Source organism: Colobus angolensis, unplaced genomic scaffold, assembly GCF_000951035.1.
Source record: "Colobus angolensis palliatus isolate OR3802 unplaced genomic scaffold, Cang.pa_1.0 Scaffold205, whole genome shotgun sequence".
NCBI classification, from domain to species: domain Eukaryota; kingdom Metazoa; phylum Chordata; class Mammalia; order Primates; family Cercopithecidae; genus Colobus; species Colobus angolensis.
Genome location: NW_012115211.1, coordinates 2,282,887 through 2,301,422, shown reverse-complemented (window position 1 = coordinate 2,301,422; position 18,536 = coordinate 2,282,887). Strand labels below are relative to the sequence as shown.

Genomic DNA, 18,536 nt, shown 5'->3' with positions numbered 1-18,536 from the left:
GCCCTCTGGTAGAAGAGGAATCCAGGAGAGCTTTGGAGTAACCACTTACTAGAGAGATTTGCATGACTAAAAGGGAACCAATCGTCCCCTAAAACAATGGGGAAAAGGTTTCAAAGTTGTTTCACATGTCTTTGGGAAGATCCCTCTCATCACAGGTCTAGAGACCTAGGAGGAAAGAATGGTTTCAGGGCCCAGGCCCAGGGCACTGCTGCCCTGCTCAGCCTCAGGACACTGCACCTTGTATCCTGGCTACTCATGCTCCAGCCAGGGCTCAAAATGCCCCAGGCACAGCTTGGGCTCCTGCTCTAGAGGGCATAAGAACTGTAAGCCTTGACCACTTCCATGTGGTTGGTAAGCCTGCATGCACATAGAATGCGAGAGTGAAGAATGCTAGGCAACTTCTGCCTAGATTTCAGAGCATATATGAGAAAGCCAGGGTGCTGCAAGGGCAGAGCCCCTGCAGAGAAACTTTGCTAGGGCAATGCTGAAGGGAAATGGGGGGTTGGAGCCCCCTTCAAAGACCCCACTGGAGCATCACCTAGTGGAATTCAAAGACCCCACTGGAGCATCACCTAGTGGAATTGTGGGAAAGGAGCTGCCACACTTCAGACCTTAGAATGGTAGAGCCACCGACAGCTTGCATCCTGAGCATGGAAAAGCTGCAGGCACTCAACTCTAACCTCTGAGATAAGCTGGCAGGGCTATACCCTACAAGCAATAGGTGGAGCTGCCCAAGGCCTTGGGAGCCCACCCTTTGCACCAGAGTGCCCTGGACGAGGGACATGGAGTCAAAAGAGATTATTTTTGGAGCTTTAAGATTTAATGACTACCCCGCTGGGTTTCAGACTTTGATAGGGCTTGTCGCCCCTTTCTTTTGGCCACTTTCTCCATTTTGGAATGGGAATGTTTACCCAATGCATGTACCACCATTGTGTCTTGGAAGTAAAAAATTTGTTTTGGTTTTACGGGCTCGTAGGTACATCTCGGGCTGCTTCCACATCATAGGTGGAAGGAGATGAGTCTTAGATGAGACTTAGGACTTTGGACTTGATGCTGAAACAAGTTAAGACTTTGGGGGAACTATTGAGAAGAGGTGATGGTATTTTGCAATGTGAGAAGGAGATGAAATTTGAGGGACCAAGGGCAGAATGATATGGTTTGGATGTTTGTCCCCTCCAAATCTCATGTTGAAATGTAATCCCCAGTACTGGAGGTGGGGCCTAGTGGGAGGTGTTGGATCATGGATACAGATCCCTCGTGAATGGTTTATTGCCATCACCTTGGTAATGAGTGAGTTCTTGCCCTGAGTTCTCTCCAGATCTAGTTGTTTAAAAGAGTGTGGCACCTCCCCTTTCTCTTGCTTCTGCTCTCGCCATGTGACACAGATGCTCCCACTTCACCTTCCACCATGATTGTAAGCTTCCTGTGGCCCTTACCAGGAACAGATGCTGGTACCATGCAGAACCATTAGCCACTTAAACCTTTTTATAAATTACCCAGTCTCAGGTGTTATGTTACAGCAATGCAAGAACAGACTTAACACATCCCTCAACTGTTTCTGATGTTTCTTCTCACCTAAAAAATAAAATACCGTGTTTGGTAACCTTTTAATCAAACACAACATTGTAGGTAGGAGACTGAATGCCTGCCATTGTTGGTTGTTGCTTTTATTTAATAACCAATAGAGGTGTTCTGTGATGTTACTATGCTGGTTGGTTACCCTGAGTACATTATGTTTTTTCACTGTATTAATGATGTGTTGTATCTTTTACTGTTAAGTACTTATATGTGAATAAGTGTAAGAAAAATGATTATCAGTAACATGTAAGTTCAATCAGGAATGATGGTGATGCCAAACAACCATAGATTTTCCACATGGGTGACACCATTGCTTTCTGATGCTTCAGTTTACACAAACTTTGTTTTGTGCACAAAATTATTAAAAACATTGTTTAAAATTACCTCTAGGCCATGTGTATAAGGTCTATATGAAACATAAATGAATTGTGTGTTTAGACTTGGGTTCCATCCCCAGGATATCTCATTGTGTATATGCAGATATTCCAAAGTAAAAAAAAAAAAAAAAGGAAACAATAAACTGAAATTTGAAACACTTCTGGTCCCACGCAGTTTGGACAAGGGGTACTCAACCTGTAGGGCTTCTTCAAATACTGCTTTTATTCCACTCTCTTATTTCCTTTCAGAACTTCAGTTTGACATATTTAAGACTGACTTACTCTTCCCTTCATATGTCTTAACTTTTATATTTTCCATCTTCTCTTTGTATTTTGGATTCTAGATGTATCTAGATGTATCTGAACAAATTCACTACTAGTTTACCCTTCTCCTTAACTGTGTCTAATCAGTTAAACTCGACTGTTTTTTAATTTTAATTCTTTTCATTCTAGAAGCTTGTTTCAAGTTTCTGTTCATTTAAATGTATTAAGCAGTTATTTTATATTGTATTTGATAATTTCTTTATGTGAACTCTTTATAGGTCTGTTTCCTCACATATTTTATGCTTTTTGATTGTGAGATGGTCATTTGCCTTGGAACTTTGTGAAAGTTCTTAGTCCTAGAATGAAGATTGACTCTTCAAGGAGGATTTGCCTTTGTTTCTCTTGGGTGTCCTGAGGGCACTACCAGTTGGATCCACTTTACATTCTCATCTTGAAACTTCTTGGGATATGTAAATGATATGTATTTAGCTCCATATCAGTTTGAGAGCCATGTTTGTTTTTTCTTGCATCTCTCTTCTCAACGCCAAGTTTTAAGACAGGCTTTTTTGTTGTTGTTGTTATTAAATTTAATCCTGAGATTGTGGTAAGGAGCAGAAAGTTAATTCTGTTTCAACCTTTCACTGATCTTATGATCCTTTGAGATCCCAGCTTGATAGGAGAAAGGTTTTCTGCTGGGCTCCTCAGCAAGGCTTCCTACCTTGGGCTTTGTGTCCTGTTCTGTGTGCCCCAGGAAACCGCAGAACTTCAAGTTCGGACAGTTGGCAAATGCCATCAAGATAAAAGCCAGATTTAATGGTCTAAGTGCCTCTCTGGGTTTCCACCCTAATTAACTTTTGGCCTGGGTCTTCCCTGTTCCTTACTTTCTTGCCAGCTCATTCTATGCATTTAAAAGAATGAATGACTATATAATTACAATGTATAAGATTGTTATATATAATTAATAATTATACACTATGATTGTATAAATGTAACATCTATATATTTTTTACACACACACTTACATATAATTTTAGCCAGTATTTCTCAAGTTGGATCTATTAATTACCATAGACAGAAACAGTTCCTAACATAAGAAGTCTATACTCAGGCAGACTGTCAGTCATTGTGTGAAAATGGGGAACACTATTTTCTAACATACAAAGTTTCAAAATTAATGTCCCTTTCTCATGAAGCTGATGGAGGATGTGTTTCATCAAAATAAGAGAGTATAACAAGAAAAATATTGGATATGGGATTAGGGATTTAACACAGGTGAAAGGCAAGAAGAATTCCGGAGATGATAGTAAAATGTTATCAGTTCATCATATCAAACAGCAGGCAGTCCCATTTGGAGCAGATGAATGGAGGGTGCCAGAAATGGAAATTTGAGTGAAAAATAGACCTGGTAGATTATTTAATGTGAATGACCAAATATTAAGAGAAGTTTTACAGAATTCAAAGGCTTTCTTTGTTTAAAATTGTGAAATACTCATACAGAAAAGTAAAGTATAAATGTACAGTTCAAAAAATAATAAATTCTCATATGTCCATCACCTAGCTTATGAAGTAAAACGTTATCAGCACCTTAGAAACCTGTTTGTCTCTCCTCGATAGCATCTCTGTTTCCCAAACTGGTATTGAATTCCATGATAATCAGTGCCTGGCTTTTCTTTATTGTTTTACCATTTGTGCATGTGTATATTAAAAATACATTATTTAGCTTTGCCTGTTTTTGAACATTATTATTAATGGAATTATACAGGATTTATTCTTCTGTGCTTATTTCTTTCTCTAAATATTTTTCAAATTCATGTAACTTTTAAATTTATTTTCACTGCTATGCTATATTCTATTATCCAGATACATCACAGTTTGTGTATTCTATTGGTGATGCATATTTAGCTTGCTTGTTTTCTTTGCTTTTATAGACATGTGTCTACAAACATTCTTATATGTGTGTTTTGATGCCTGTGTGCAGGAGGTTCTTTGTAAAGTAAAATTACCAAGTTGAAGGACACTTGTCTAATTTTATTAGGTGATGCTTTACTGTTTTCCAAATAGCCTTCCCTGTTTCCTTGTTAATACCTGTTAATGTCTGGCTTCCTGTATTTTGTGAACATGATGGATGTGAAATAGGATACTTTACTGTAATTTTAAATTTATGTCTCTTAAATTGGAAACCTTTTTGTATGTTTATGGGCTGTTTGTGTTTCCTCTTTAGGGAAAAGCCTATTAATGTCTTTTGCCTATCAAAAGGTTTTGGGAAACAATTAGTGACACTGTAATAGAAAACTAAGCAAACAAAATTAAAAAGACAATTATTCTGGAAAAAACCAAAAGTTGTACAAGGAGTACAATTGGTCTACCATGTGGCTCAACTATAAACCATGTTTCTATAATAACTGACAGGAAGTACTTACTAATAATCACTTTTCAAAGCTTACAATTGAAGAAATGCCAACAGTCACATAACTCATAGTTATTGGAAATGAAATTTAGACTAAAAGAATCTGACTTCAGAGCCCATGTTCTTATCCGTGAAACTATGCTTACTGCTCTCTGTATGTAGCCATAGTATGAAAATGGTGTATAGTTTAATGAAAAGGTATTTATTTTAATGAAGTTCAAGTCCTGTATCTTTTTTATCACTTCTGCTTTGGGTGTTGTATCTGAGAAACTGTTGCCTAATCCAACATCACAGAGTTTTACTTGTTTTTTTCTTCCCAGAGTTTTATAGTTTTAGCTCTTCTATTTAGGTTTATGATACACTTTGAGTTAATTATGTATATGGTGTGAGGAAGGGGTCTGGATTTGTACGTTTGCATGTGGATATCCAGTTGTCCCAATATCATTTCCCCCATTGAATTGATCTTGGCCCCTTTGTTGAAAATCAGTTTGTTACAGGAAAGAGGTCCCGATCCAGACCCCAAGAGAGGGTTGGTTCTTGGATCTTGCTCAAGAAAGAATTCAAGGCAAGTCCACAGTGCAAAGTAAAAGCAAGTTTATTGAGAAAGTAAAGTGGTGAAAGAACAGCTACTCCATAGAGAGAGTAGACGTTCCTGAAAGTAAGAGGAGGAACGCATCCACTCCAGATATAATGCTTGTATATATGGAGAGATGTGTTCTGCTACAAGGGTTTGTGATAAAGGATTAATTTCTTAATTACTATATTTTTGCAAGAATCGATATTATTAACTTTAAAGCAAAATTAGGAATGCCTTTGTTCTCTAGATATCAGGATAGGTGGAAGCTCCCACGTGTGGGTCTGTTTAGTAAATGTTATTAATTTGTTCCCTTAACCACAAACACCTAGAGGCTAGGAATGCCTAACTTTCTGAGAATGCAGCCCAGCAAGTTCCAGCCTCATTTTCCTAGCCCTCACTCAAAATGGAGTCACCGTGGTTCAAATGCCTCTGACAAATTGACTATAAATACTAGTTTATTTCTGGACTTTTGATTCTATTTAGATGATCTCTATGTCTGTTCTTATACCTGTACCACAGTCTTGATTGATGTAGTATCCCATTTGCTTTTACTAGAAAGTTTATAAGGATTAAGTAAGGATTATTAACCTCAAAGCTATTTAATAATGGTAATAAATATTGAGAAACCAAGCTAAGTGCTTTATGCACATTAATTAGTTTCAGACTGTCAACAGATATTAGTCATTGATGTGTATCAGACTGTGGGCTGGGAATACATCAGTGAAGTAATGGAGAACCTTCTTGTTCTAATGGATCTCACATTAGTGGTGAATTAGTTGGGGTGACTGGAGGATAATAACAAATATGGGAATAAGATAATTTTAGAAAATGATTAGTTTTATGATAAATAGAACAGACTAATTTGAGAGTAACCAAGAGATGAAAGGGCATCTTTGATCCTCATAATAACACCTATAAAGTGGGTACTATAATCCCCTGACATGAAGAAACTCAGGCTTACAGAAGTAAAGTGACTGCCCAGGGTCCCATAGTTTAATAAAGGCAGAACTGGGTTGTGAAAATAAACCTTTAGTTGGTAGCAAATGGAAAATGAATTCAGATTTAGGAACTAATAAGAATGCAGTATCTCCTTATTCTTTTTCTTTTTCTTCTGGAAATAGGTTGTTAAGGTCAAATTATAGGCTAAGCGTTCTTAATTTGGGATTCATAGATAGGTTTCTTGAAGCCAGTGGAATTATATGCAAAATATATGTGCATGCATTTTTTTCTGGATTGAGGGTTCATAGCTTTCATTAAATTCTGAACATGGTCTGTGACAATAGCAAAAGATCCATAAACACATTTGATTCATGTGACTCAGGCAAACACCATATTTCTTTTGTGTCTTTCAACAGCACCACTTTGTCTCCTCTGCAAACTTCTTCCTTTGGCAATAGGAGGTGGGAAGAAATTATTTATTTTGTTAGGTTTGAAATAAATCCTATTCTAATGTAAAAAAAATTATACAGTTACCTACCAGAGTAGATTTTTATTTATAAATTGTATGGACTTAATTATTCGTTTCTCTATTCAAAAGTTTAAAATTGACTTTGATTCTGCTGTCAATCATCTTTCATGTCTTGAACATTCCCAAGATTTGTTCCTTGCCTTTGAAAGGTCATTCTGTGTTTTCTTACTTTTAATTCCATTGCCAGTTAAGTCTCCCATTCTTTTCTCTTTTTCCTTTGTCAACCCTATTAACTGATCCCATCCTTTTCTAGCCAGGTTATTGCAGCATATTTTTTCCCAAAATCAAGTCCATCTTGTGCCTGTAACCAGATTGATCTTTCTGAAAGACTTTTGTCTCTACATTTTATTGACTCTTCATTTTCTTTTTTTGTTTGTTTGCTTTTTGGAGACAGGGTTTCACCCTGTCACCCAGGCTGGAATGCAGTGGTGTGATCACAGCTCACTGCATCCTTGATCTCCTGGGCTCAAATCATCTTCCTGCCTCAGCCTCCTGAGTAGCTAGAACCACAGGCGCGCACCACCATGCCTACCTAATTTTTTTTGGTTTTAGTAGAGACGAGGTCTTGTTGTGTTGTCCAGGCTGGCCTCGGTCTCCTGAGCTCAAGTGATCCTCCCCCCTTGACCTCCAAAGTGCTGGGATTACAGGCATGAGCCACCGTGTCCAGCCTGGCTCTTCATTTTCTCCCATCCAAGTACTAACCAGGCCCGACCCTGCTTAGCTTCTGAGATCAGATGAGATCGGGCGCATTCAGGGTGTTATGGCTATAGACTGGCTCTTCATTTTCTATGATATCATCCATGACTGTTGGGCCCCTCCAAAAAAATCACACACATACAAATAACCGGTAAAAGAACATATATCCCCCATTTTATTAAGCTAACATTCTTTTTCCACTATCTAATTGTGTCACCTTCTTTTGGCATTTCAAAAATGCTGTATTATTCCCACCTCATTCTGTTGTTGTTTTCAGTGTTCCTTCTGACAGGCAGCAGGCTGGCTCCTTATCTGCCTGAAATGTCTTATCCCTTTCTCCCTCCCTATTTCCATCAGCGCAGATTCTTTCTGTCCTTCAGTGCCTAGCTTAAGTGTGTCTGTGTGCTTTTCTTAAAGCCTGTCTTTATTCTCCAAGCTGGAAGTAATCTTTCTCTCCTCCTTTGAACATTCAGCGCACTTTAGCTATACTTCTTAGGGTATTTAACTCTTTGTACATTTTGTTAGATATTTACGTACTTAATACTAACTTCTTGACAGCAGATGCGTTGTCTCTCTAGTTTTATAATTATCCCAGCATCTCCCATTATCCTATGTCAGTTCCAGCCTTATACATTTAATAGGTTCTTAGTAAATATTTTTTGAATGAATTAATCCTTTTTTTGAGAGAGAGAAAGACAGGGTCTCACGGTTTTGCCCGGATTAGAGTACAGTGGCTATTCACGAGTGTGATAGTAGTGCACTACAGCCTTGAACTCCACAGCTTAAGTGATCATCCTGTCTCAGTCTCCCAAGTAGCTGGGACTACAGGGGTGCACCACCACACCCAGCAATAAATTCTTCCTTTTAAAATGTAACTGTATCAGTCTGTTTTACGCTGCTGATAAAGACATATCCAAGACTGGGTAATTTATAAAGAGAAAGAGGTTTAATGGACTCACAGTTCCATGTGACTGGGGAGGCGTCACAATCATGGTGGAAGGAAATAGGCATGTCTTACATGGTGGCAGACAAGAGAGAATTGAGAACCAAGTGAAAGGGGTTTCCCCTTATAAAGCCATCAGAGGTCGTGAGGCTCATTCACTACCATGACAACAGTATAGGGGAAACTGCCCCCATGATTCAGTTATCTCCCACCAGGTCCCTTCCACAACACATGGAATTATGGGAGCTACAACTCAACATGAGATTAGGTAAGGACATAGCCAAACCATATGAGTAACTTAACCTTGGTATGCTTTTGAAAGTTCTTTCACTACTTTAAAATTCTTTCATTATGACCCCATGGGAGGAAAAAGTTAGTAATTAATCTAAAAATTATAATTTAAAAAAACCTATGCAAACTATAATGACTATAAAGTATCTAGGCATAAAATAAGAATCTAAAGCTATTTTTTAAAATCAATCTAAACTATATCCCTAAAATTCACAATATTCTATTCTGACTAAAATACAAAAATAATGTAAGATTCTTGCCACCTATGTAATGTCTAATATTAGTTACAAAATTAATTGAAATCTTCTAGTTTATAAACAATCATGTTTTTTTTTTGTGTGTGTGTGTGTGTGTGTGTGTGTATAGACGAAGTCTGGCTGTGTCACCCAGGCTGGAGTGCAGTGGCACGATTTTGGCTCACTGCAACCTCCGCCTCCCGGGTTCAAGTGATTCCCCTGCTTCACCCTTCCTGAGTAGCTGAGACTACAGGCATGTGCCACCATGCCCAGCTAATTTTTGTATTTTTAGTAGAGACGGGGTTTTGCCACATTGGCCAGGCTGGTCTCGAACTCCTGACATCAGGTAATCTGCCCACCTCAGCCCCTCAAAGTGCTGGGATTACAGGTGTGAGCCACCATGCCTGGCCCAATTATGTGTTTAAAAGAAGTTGTTAGGGATGTGCTAGAAAATCTCTGTAGGAGTAGGAGCAACCTTTGGAGATGGAGAATTATTGATTCCTTAAATAAATGGGAATTACTCGTTTGGTAGAAATAAGTTAGGTAGTCCCTGGAACCTGTTTTTTTTTTATTATTATTATTTATTATTTTTTTTTAAGAGATGAGGCCTCACTTGTTGCCCAGGCTGGATTAGAACTCCTGGGCTCAAGTTATCTTCCCACCCTAGTCTCTCCTGAGTAGCAGGGACTACAGGCCTTTTTTGTTTTTTGGTTTTTTAAATGAAGGAAATTAGGAGTGAAGGGTGTTCTCCTGTGAATAATTTCTATTTATAGGAAGTAATTTTTCTTTAACTGGTACCTGGCTAACTTGTAAAGGTTCTTTGGCATTGGCAGAGTCAGCTATATTTAGACTACAAAAAGAAAACCTCTAATAATGTGCACTTAAGCCTTATTACTTTTCAGAAGCATAAATGACAGCATGAGAAGATAAAAGGATGAAAGAAGTGATACAGCATTGGAGTAAAGAGCAGAGGCTTTGGAGAGAGAGTGGTAGAACTGGATTTGAATTTTGTCACTACCATATAATAGTTTTGTGGCCTTGGCAAGTTACCTTCATGTCTAAATCTGTTTTTTTGTCTGTTAAATGGGCGTAAAAAGTTTTGCAAGGGTCAAATGGAATCATGTCTGTGAAGTATTTGGCACAGTGACTTGTTTGTGCATAGTGAATATTATGTACTATTACTATGATGATTTCCTAGGTCCAGATATCAGAATTCATCCATGGATCCTTAGAATCCATTATAACATGTTTGACATGCCATGTTATCATTATAATCAAATTATTGTAGGATAGTTAGATTTGTGAGTAACTTGTGAGTAAGTAGAATTATAAATTCTGCTTTTAGTTTTCCCATAGGATTTCAAGTGCAACCAGAAAAGGAAAAAATCCAGGTCCAGGCTGAAGTTGCTGTTTACTTCACAATGTCATTTTTATTTCAGAAGATAGGATTATCCATCTACTGAGCAATTATCCAACGCTAGATGTATTAGATTCTTTAAAAGTAATTTTATTCAGTCTCTGCAATCCAAGGCAGAATAATTTGACCAAGTTCATAATGTGTTAGGAACTTGTAGAGAAATGGTAGGAACTATAAGGAATTTGAACTTCTCTTTCATTCCAAATCATGTCCTCTATCGTTGTATTGATAGTGCCTCTCTCTTAAAGTGGGGAACTGTACAAATCCTCAGTGCTCAGGCCATGACACAGACCACTTAAATATGTTTCTAGAGGTGAGACCCAAGCATGGGTATAAAGTTCTCCAGGTGATTTCATTGTTAGATTCAGAAATACTGACCTGGTTCAATGCCTAGAACAGAGTAGACATTCAATAAATGTTTCACTTTTGAAAGAATAGATCCCTTGCTACCTCTCTGCTCTGTTGTAGTTTTTTTCCAGTATTATAGTCAACCAGGAGCTTTTATATTAAGTTTTTAAAAGGAGCTTTGTATTATACTTTGTAGATATTCTCCAATCAGCCCCATAGCATATTCAGGAACGTGTCTGGCAGGAGGTAATGTTTTGCTGCTGATAGAATTCTGAATTTCCTCCATTACCAGGAATAAGAATAGGTTGGAAATTGGGGACAGCTTGAAATTTCTTTCTTGTATTCCATCCAAGGTTGATGACATAAATTGTGAATAGACACTTACTGATTTATTTTTTTTTAGAATAATTTTTCGTTTTTTAATAATACATGATCAAAAATAAAAAGATAGTAAGGAACAGAGATTGAAAATTTTTCCTCTCATTTCCCAATCATACTTTCCTTTCCAAGATACCATAAATGTTATATCAATATCCTTCCAGAGATGTTGAAAACATACATAAATGGTTAACATATATTTCACAATTTTACCCAAGTGATAGCACGCATATCGTGTTCATCTTGGAGTTATATATATGAATCTTGGAATTATGTATTCATATATAAAGACTTTTATTAATATATTCATTTTTACAACTAACTAATATTTTTCTATCTACTACAATTTATTTTCATCAGTTCCCCTATTGAGGGATACTAGATTTTTTCCAACTTTTCTCTATTACAAACGATGTTGCATTGAATACTTAAGTCATTTCACTTCTGTGTGAGCAGTTCTTCAGATAAATTCCTGTAAGTTCAAGGTATTGATATTGTCAGTTTGCCTTCCATGGAGGTTGTATATTGATTGTTTGGGAATGACAAGGAAGCATGAAAGAGTATGGAGAATTAAATGTGTAAAGGAGTAATAGTGACCAAGACTATTGACTATTGACTGAGGTAGGAATGATATTAAAGTCAGCAAGGTGAGAAATGAGCAGGTTTTGTGTGTATATGAACACAGAATTTATTTGTGATTAAAATATACTAAAGAATTTTGAAAAATCCTAAAATTTTTACTCTTAAATCTATGTTTGGATTTAAATACATTTTAAAATACTTATTTAAATGCATTTACATTAGTATGTAATACAATACATTAAATACATTCTTATTTAAATGCATGTTTAATATGATAATTTGTGATGAATTCTTTATATTTTTAAGAGAAAATACCTTTGCTGTTTTCATTACCGACTTTGACCAAGATTTTATGTCTTTATGCATAATTTTTCTTGAAATGTCTCTGTCTTTTTTTTCCTCAGCCCTGGAAGAAAGCGGGACTTTTCCCCTGTTCCTTGGAGTCAGTATTTTGAGTCCATGGAAGATGTAGAAGTAGAGAATGAAACTGGCAAGGATATATCCTTTGCAAAATGGATTATTCTTTAGTGAGCTTATGATGTTATCTAAGTTAAAAGACTTGTGTAGTTTCTAAAATGTTCTTTATTTCTGCTACTTATTTCACCTTATTCCTCACTTGCTCTTTATGGAATATTGCCTGTAAGTCCATGCCAGTATCTTTCTTGGCTGTAATTGTCTAATGCATGGAGAAGGGATTAAGAATTAAATTCTTGAAACTGATAAACTGTCTTAGGGGCCCAGGGGAAGGTTTCATGAGTCAAGTGAGTTGAACTAGTTTCGTTTCTAGAATCCAGGGGCTATGTCCTCACGAGGGCAAAGGGACTATATATATATTTTTTTCATTGAACAAAATGGTCACATGGGCTTCATGCTTCAGAGGGTTGGTGTCTCAGAAATGTCTACTTACATCTCTTACATTTGGCAGTCTGCAGTTTTGCATGTAAGTTTCTAGCAGTATTACTGTGTTTAAATAATGAAAAACTTCAGTGAGCAAAAACATAGATGTTTTATCTTTAACTATTCATACACTTTTCGAGTTTACAAGAGTGGTTCAGAGGGTCCAGTCCTGCTCCTTCTGCATGGAGGAGGTCATTCTGCCCTTTCTTGGGCTGTGTTCACGGTAAGTAGGTTGTTGATAGTACAAGTTAATGTTAGCACTTTTGAAGTAATTAAAGTATAGGGACAAATCTTGGAAGTTAGCACGTTCTATTTGGGAAGCAAGAATTGCTATTCCAGGCATACACACAGACTGGGTGGTATGTTCTTCAGTACGTCTGAAGAACAAAGAGAAGGTTGGAGGTTTTATAAAAAGGAGAAATGTTATGTATTGTTCTTTGAGAAAGTTCATTGGCACTAGTAAAGGTTTGGGGAGAAAAAGAAAAGATAGGGAGTGAAGGAAAATGTGAAAGAGACATTTAAAAATGTTAAAAAAAGTTTCGGAAGCTGGCAAGTTCTGTTAGATAAGTAACTGCGATGAGTAAAACTAGTCTTAGGGTCACAGCAGGTTGTTTCAGTAGCTATTAGATAAAACTGGTTTCATATTTTAGCAGGCAGTTTCAGCAGCCAGGCTTGCAGAGAATTACTTACATTCTTGCAGCAATGTCATGTGCCCTGGGTGCTTTTTCTCCCTAGCCTCTCAACTCTGTTTTAATGGGATATGACAAGAATAACCCAATTTGTGTAAACTTCCATAGTGCAATCATTGTTTACTTCTGGATGAATTTGACTAGCCTAACTCTTCATTTTATGTAGAGAAGGAGACATTTTATTTAGGTGCTTTAGATAATGTCTATCACTTTGTCTTCCATATAGAGCCTATGTAATACTTTGCACATGGAGGTACCTCATAACAATTTGGAAAATGTTTCTTCCTTTTTGAAATGATTCTTTATATTTTAATGGTGCTTGTTAGCTACAAGGAAGTAAATAATATTTGGCTAATGATACTATGGTCTAGAGTAGAAGATACGTGTCTGTGTGAATGCTGTCAATTATAGAGCTTCCTAATACCCTTGACTCTGGGGTGGGACAGCCCATGTGCAAGGAGAGATACTGCTAAGTAAGATACTAGCAACATCTGTGTTTAAAATGAAGTTGTCATCTTGTGTGTGTGTCAAGCAGATATGCATCCTCTGGTTACCACTAGAGAGCCTGAAGGACAGAAAATGAGAGCAAGTGGGAATGCAGCATTAGACACCTGGAGCCAGATGGCTGTGGAGTTGAGGAAGTCCCTGAACATAGCACTTTGTTCCTGGCAGTGAGGATTATTGGAGTTAAGTTTAAATCTCATCTTGTCTCTTCTTTTAGACTATGAATTCCTTGAAAATAGGGATAACTTCTGTCTTTTTCTTTTTTTCCCCAAATGGCTTGAAACAGTTCTTTAAACATAGGCACATATTCAACCTCTAATTAGCTGATTTGGCCCTTGTCTTGTTTGCTACTTTTTTCTCTTACTGTAGGATAAATTGTGTGACTTGTCCATAAGTACCAGGTTCTCTCATGTCTTTGGACCAGTACTGTCCAATAGAAATACTGTGCAAACCACATATATCATTTTAAATTTCTTAGTAGACACTTTAAATAAATAAAAAGAAACAAATTCATTTTAATGTATATATATTTAACTATTGTATCCACAATATCACTTCAACGTGTGGAAGTAATTATATTGATTACCTAATCAATATAAAAATTATTACTGAGATATTTACATCTATTTTTATACTGTAAATTTGAAAATTTTATACTTATAGCACATCTCAGTTGGGGCGAGCCACATTTCAAATCATAGCTTTAGTCATTTACTTCGCAAATAGATTGCAAAGTTTTTTGGAGGCAAATTCCATGGCTTGTTATGCCCAGCACATATTGTACGCTCAAAAAATTTTATGTATGTATTTATTTTTTAAGAGACAGAATCTTGCTATGTTTCCCAGGCTGGACATGAACTTCTAGGCTTATGAGTAATTTTCTTCCATCTTTCTATTTTCTAGGTTTTCAGTTAAATGTTTATTACTTTCATAATTTAAAGATTGTTTTTTCTTTTATTGGAAACTATTTTCAAGGAAAAAGGTCATACCCACTTCTGGATCTGACAAGTTTGGCAAACTGAAACTTGTCAAGAGAGAGCAATCAAGATGAGAATACTTTAAACAATAGCATTTAAGGAACGGTTGAAGGAACTGAAAGGGGTTTGCCTGAAGAAAAGAAAGACTTGGGAGACATAACATTTGCTTTCAGTTGTACTTTTGTATGTATTTTTAAGACAGGATCTCAGTTTGTTGCCCAGGATAGTGTACAGTGGCACAATCATAGCTCACTACAGCCTCAACTCCTGGGCTCAAGTGATCCTCCCACCTCAGCCTCCCAAGTAGCTAGGACTACAGTCGTGCGCCACCATTCCCGGCTAATTTTTAATTTTTTTGTAGAGACAGGGTCTCACTGTGTTCCCCAGGGTGGTGTCAAACTCCTGGCCTCAAGCACTCTTCCTCCCTTGGCCTTGCAAAGTGCTGAGAATTACAGGCATGAGCCACCAAGCCTGCCCTTCTATAAGAAAAAAAGCAGCCACATTTTTTAAACATTTACTCTGTGCCAGGTACTATGCTAAGTGCTTAAGTGAATTATCCCATTTAATTTTTCTGTAATACTGTGAGATTAGGCAGATAAGGACTGAAATTTAGAGAAGTTACAGAGCTAGTGACAGCATGGAAACTCATACTTATTCTGACTCCAGTGTGCATATTTCTTTGAAGACTGCTTTTATGGCTGCCTAAGAGGAAAGATTCAGGGCAGAAACTATAGAGACGTATTTTTGACACACATAGGCAGAAATTCTAAAGATTAGGACTATTACAAAGCAACCCAGGTCCTCAGCAGAGGAAAAGCAAGCATCATTTCACTGAAAGGATTTAATTGTGAATGTATTCTTCCAAGTTCCTTCTTGTCCATAATTCTGTAAAATACTTGATCCTGAGTAGAACTCCTTTTCCATCTAAATGTTTTGTGGTTTGGGAGGGGAAATCCCCCAAATCCAGATTCACCAGAAGTTCTGTTATCTATCAAGAGAAAGCATTTATACCTTGGCTTTAGTAACGGAAACAAACAACCATAAAGCACTTGGGAAGCTTTTATCTATAACCACTTTTGTGGAACTATCAAAGGGATATAACTATTAGAAGAAAATTATGCTGTTTTATAGGATAGTCTTTAAATATCTAGAAGATTAATTTTTGAACCTTTTGTTCCTTATTTATATTCAATAGGTTAGTGATTGTAGTTGCTGCTTCAGTAGTCAAGTTTATCATATATAGTGAGTAATAATGTATACAAAAAATACAGCAAACATTTTAAGAAACTTTTGTCTCAGACTAGGTTTTGAATGTCAAAGCAGCTTAATCTATCTGAATTTTAGATAGATGGGTATAATACCTCCTAGTTAATAGGGTGGTTGTGAAAATTCAACAAAAGATGTAAGGTTCTTGGTGAAGTGCTTGACTCATAAGCACTCAGTTGCTAGATGAGTTTGCAGCAAGATACAAAGGTAATGCAGGGGAAGGAGTGATTAACTTGTGGTAGATGAGGGGTCTACAAGGAAACTTTCATAAGAGAGGACATCTGAAATGGTTTTTAAGACTAAATAGAAGTTGGATTAGCAGCGAAGGCATGCCAAGAAAAGGTAAGCACACAGGCATTGAAGAGTGTAACAGTGAAGTTTGTTTTGGAAATTACAAGTAGCTTGGCTATAGTTTGAGTAGAATTGAAGTTGTACTTGTATGATGAGGGTGGGGAGCAGGGAAAGAGGTGACTAGAGAGATCACTGGAGCAAAATTATATACCTATATGTATACACCTTATATACCTAGCTAGGGAATTGTACCTTTAGTTTCCTTTTACTTCTGGGTAACAGTAGAGGGAGCTATTTTTGTTTGCTTTTGTTTTTGAGACAACGTCTCACTCTGTCACCCAGGATGGAGTACAGTGACGCAATCCTGGTTCACTGCAACCTTGACCTCCTGGGCTCAAGTGATCTTCCCGCCTCAGCCTCTTGAGTAGCTGGGACCACGGGTGCGCACTGTCACACTCAGCTATTTTTATTTTTTATAGAGGGAATCCCACTATATTGCCCAGGTTGGTCTTGAACACCTGGCCTCAAGCAATCCTCCTGCCTCAGCCTCTCAAAGTGCTGGGTTTACAGGCATGAGCTACTGTGTCTGGCCATGGAAGCTATTTTTAAACACATATCCCCCATCCACATCCACATTAAGCATATTTTAGGTATATCAAAATTAGAGAGGGAGTATAGAAAGCATGTTTTGCTTGACACACATTCACACTGTAAAGTTCTGGTGAGTAAAGTATCTTGATATACGTTTACCTGACTGTAATTGAGTACTACTGTTTTAGGCAATAGGAAGCTATTGAAGAGCTTTAGAAAAATCAAAATACTAGTATAGATGATTGATTGGGCAGGAAACCACAGTGGAGGCAGGGAGACTAGTTAGAAGGCTATTCTTATATTACTCACTTCTAAATATTTGATGTCTTATGGAGTATTAATTTCTCTTGAAAAGGAGGAAATTCATTTACATTTTCCACCATGTAAAAAACTACTTAGGATAATACTGTTTTAAGCTATTTGATTTATTTATGAAGGTATTATTAGTCTAATACCAAAACCAGGCAATGATAATACAGGAAAATTAAGCCAGTCTCACTTATAAAATAGATACAGAAGTGGGGCATAGTGGCACATACCTATAGTTCCAGCTACTTGGGAAGTTCAGGTGGGAGGAGTGCTTGAGCCCAGGAGTTTGAGGTTGTAGTGAGCCAAGATCGTGCTACTGCACTCCAGCCTGGGTGACAGAGCAAGACCCCATCTCATTTATACATACATACATAAATACTCATTTACTTGCTTATTCACCTAATCCTAAGGAAAATAACAGCAGATTGATAGCATGGTAAAATAATAATACACTGTGACCAGGTAGGTTTTGTTCAAGGAATGCAAGAATGTCTCAGCATTAGAAAATCTTATCAGTATGATTCACCTCTTACTTCACTTGATGCCACAAAAGGACTTGATAAACTATAATATCCCCTCATATTGAAAACTCTTGGCAACTAGGAATAGATGAAAAACTTCCTAAAGATTATAAAATTTATACAGAAACTAGAAAAATGCATAAATATCATGCTTAGTGGTAAAACAGACACATAGACACATTCCTTTTAAACTCAGGGATAAGACGTGCTATGGTTTGGATATCAACTAAATCTTAGTTGAAATTTGATCCCTAATGTTGGAGTTGAGGCCTAAAGGGAAGTGTTTAGGTCATGGGAGTGGATCCTTCATGAATGGCTTGGTGCCATTCTCATGGTAATGAGTGAGTTCTTACTCTCCTACTTCCAAGAGTTATTTAACAAGATCTGACATCTCCCTCCCCTCTTTCTGCTTCCACTTTTTTACCACATGACCTTTGCACCTGCCAGTTCCCCTTAGCCTTCCACCATGAGTGGAAGCAACATGATGCACTCAGCAGCAGGAGCAGATGCTGATGCCGTACTTTTATACGGCTTGCAGAACTGTGACCCAAATAAACTTCTTTTCCTTATAAATTACTCAGGCTCACATTACATGATGGTAAAGGGATCAATTCAACTGGAAGAGCTAACTGTCCCAAATATATATGCGCTCAACACAGGAGCACCCAGATTCATAAAGCAAGTCCTTAGAGACTTACAAAGAGACTTAGACTCTCATACGATAATAATGGAAGACTTCAGCACCCCACTGTCAACATTAGACAGATCGAGGCAGAAAGTTAAGGATATCCAGGAATTGAACTCAACGCTGCACCAAGCAGACCTAATAGACATCTACAGAAATCTCCACCCCAAATCAACAGAATATGCATTCTTCTCAGCACCGCATCCCACTTATTCCAAAATTGACCACATAGTTGAAAGTAAAG

At 37.3% G+C, this 18,536-nt stretch overlaps 1 protein-coding gene across 2 annotated transcripts in view; it reads left to right on the top strand.

Moving 5' to 3' along the window:
• Positions 1 to 18,536, top strand: part of PPME1 (protein phosphatase methylesterase 1) — an 87,749-nt gene that overhangs the window by 20,468 nt on the left and 48,745 nt on the right. For both annotated transcript variants that reach the window (XM_011942054.1, XM_011942053.1), the window contains exons 2-3: positions 11,967 to 12,060; positions 12,590 to 12,682. In XM_011942054.1, the coding sequence (XP_011797444.1) occupies positions 11,967 to 12,060; positions 12,590 to 12,682 (187 nt within the window). The remainder of the gene's footprint in view (positions 1 to 11,966; positions 12,061 to 12,589; positions 12,683 to 18,536) is intronic.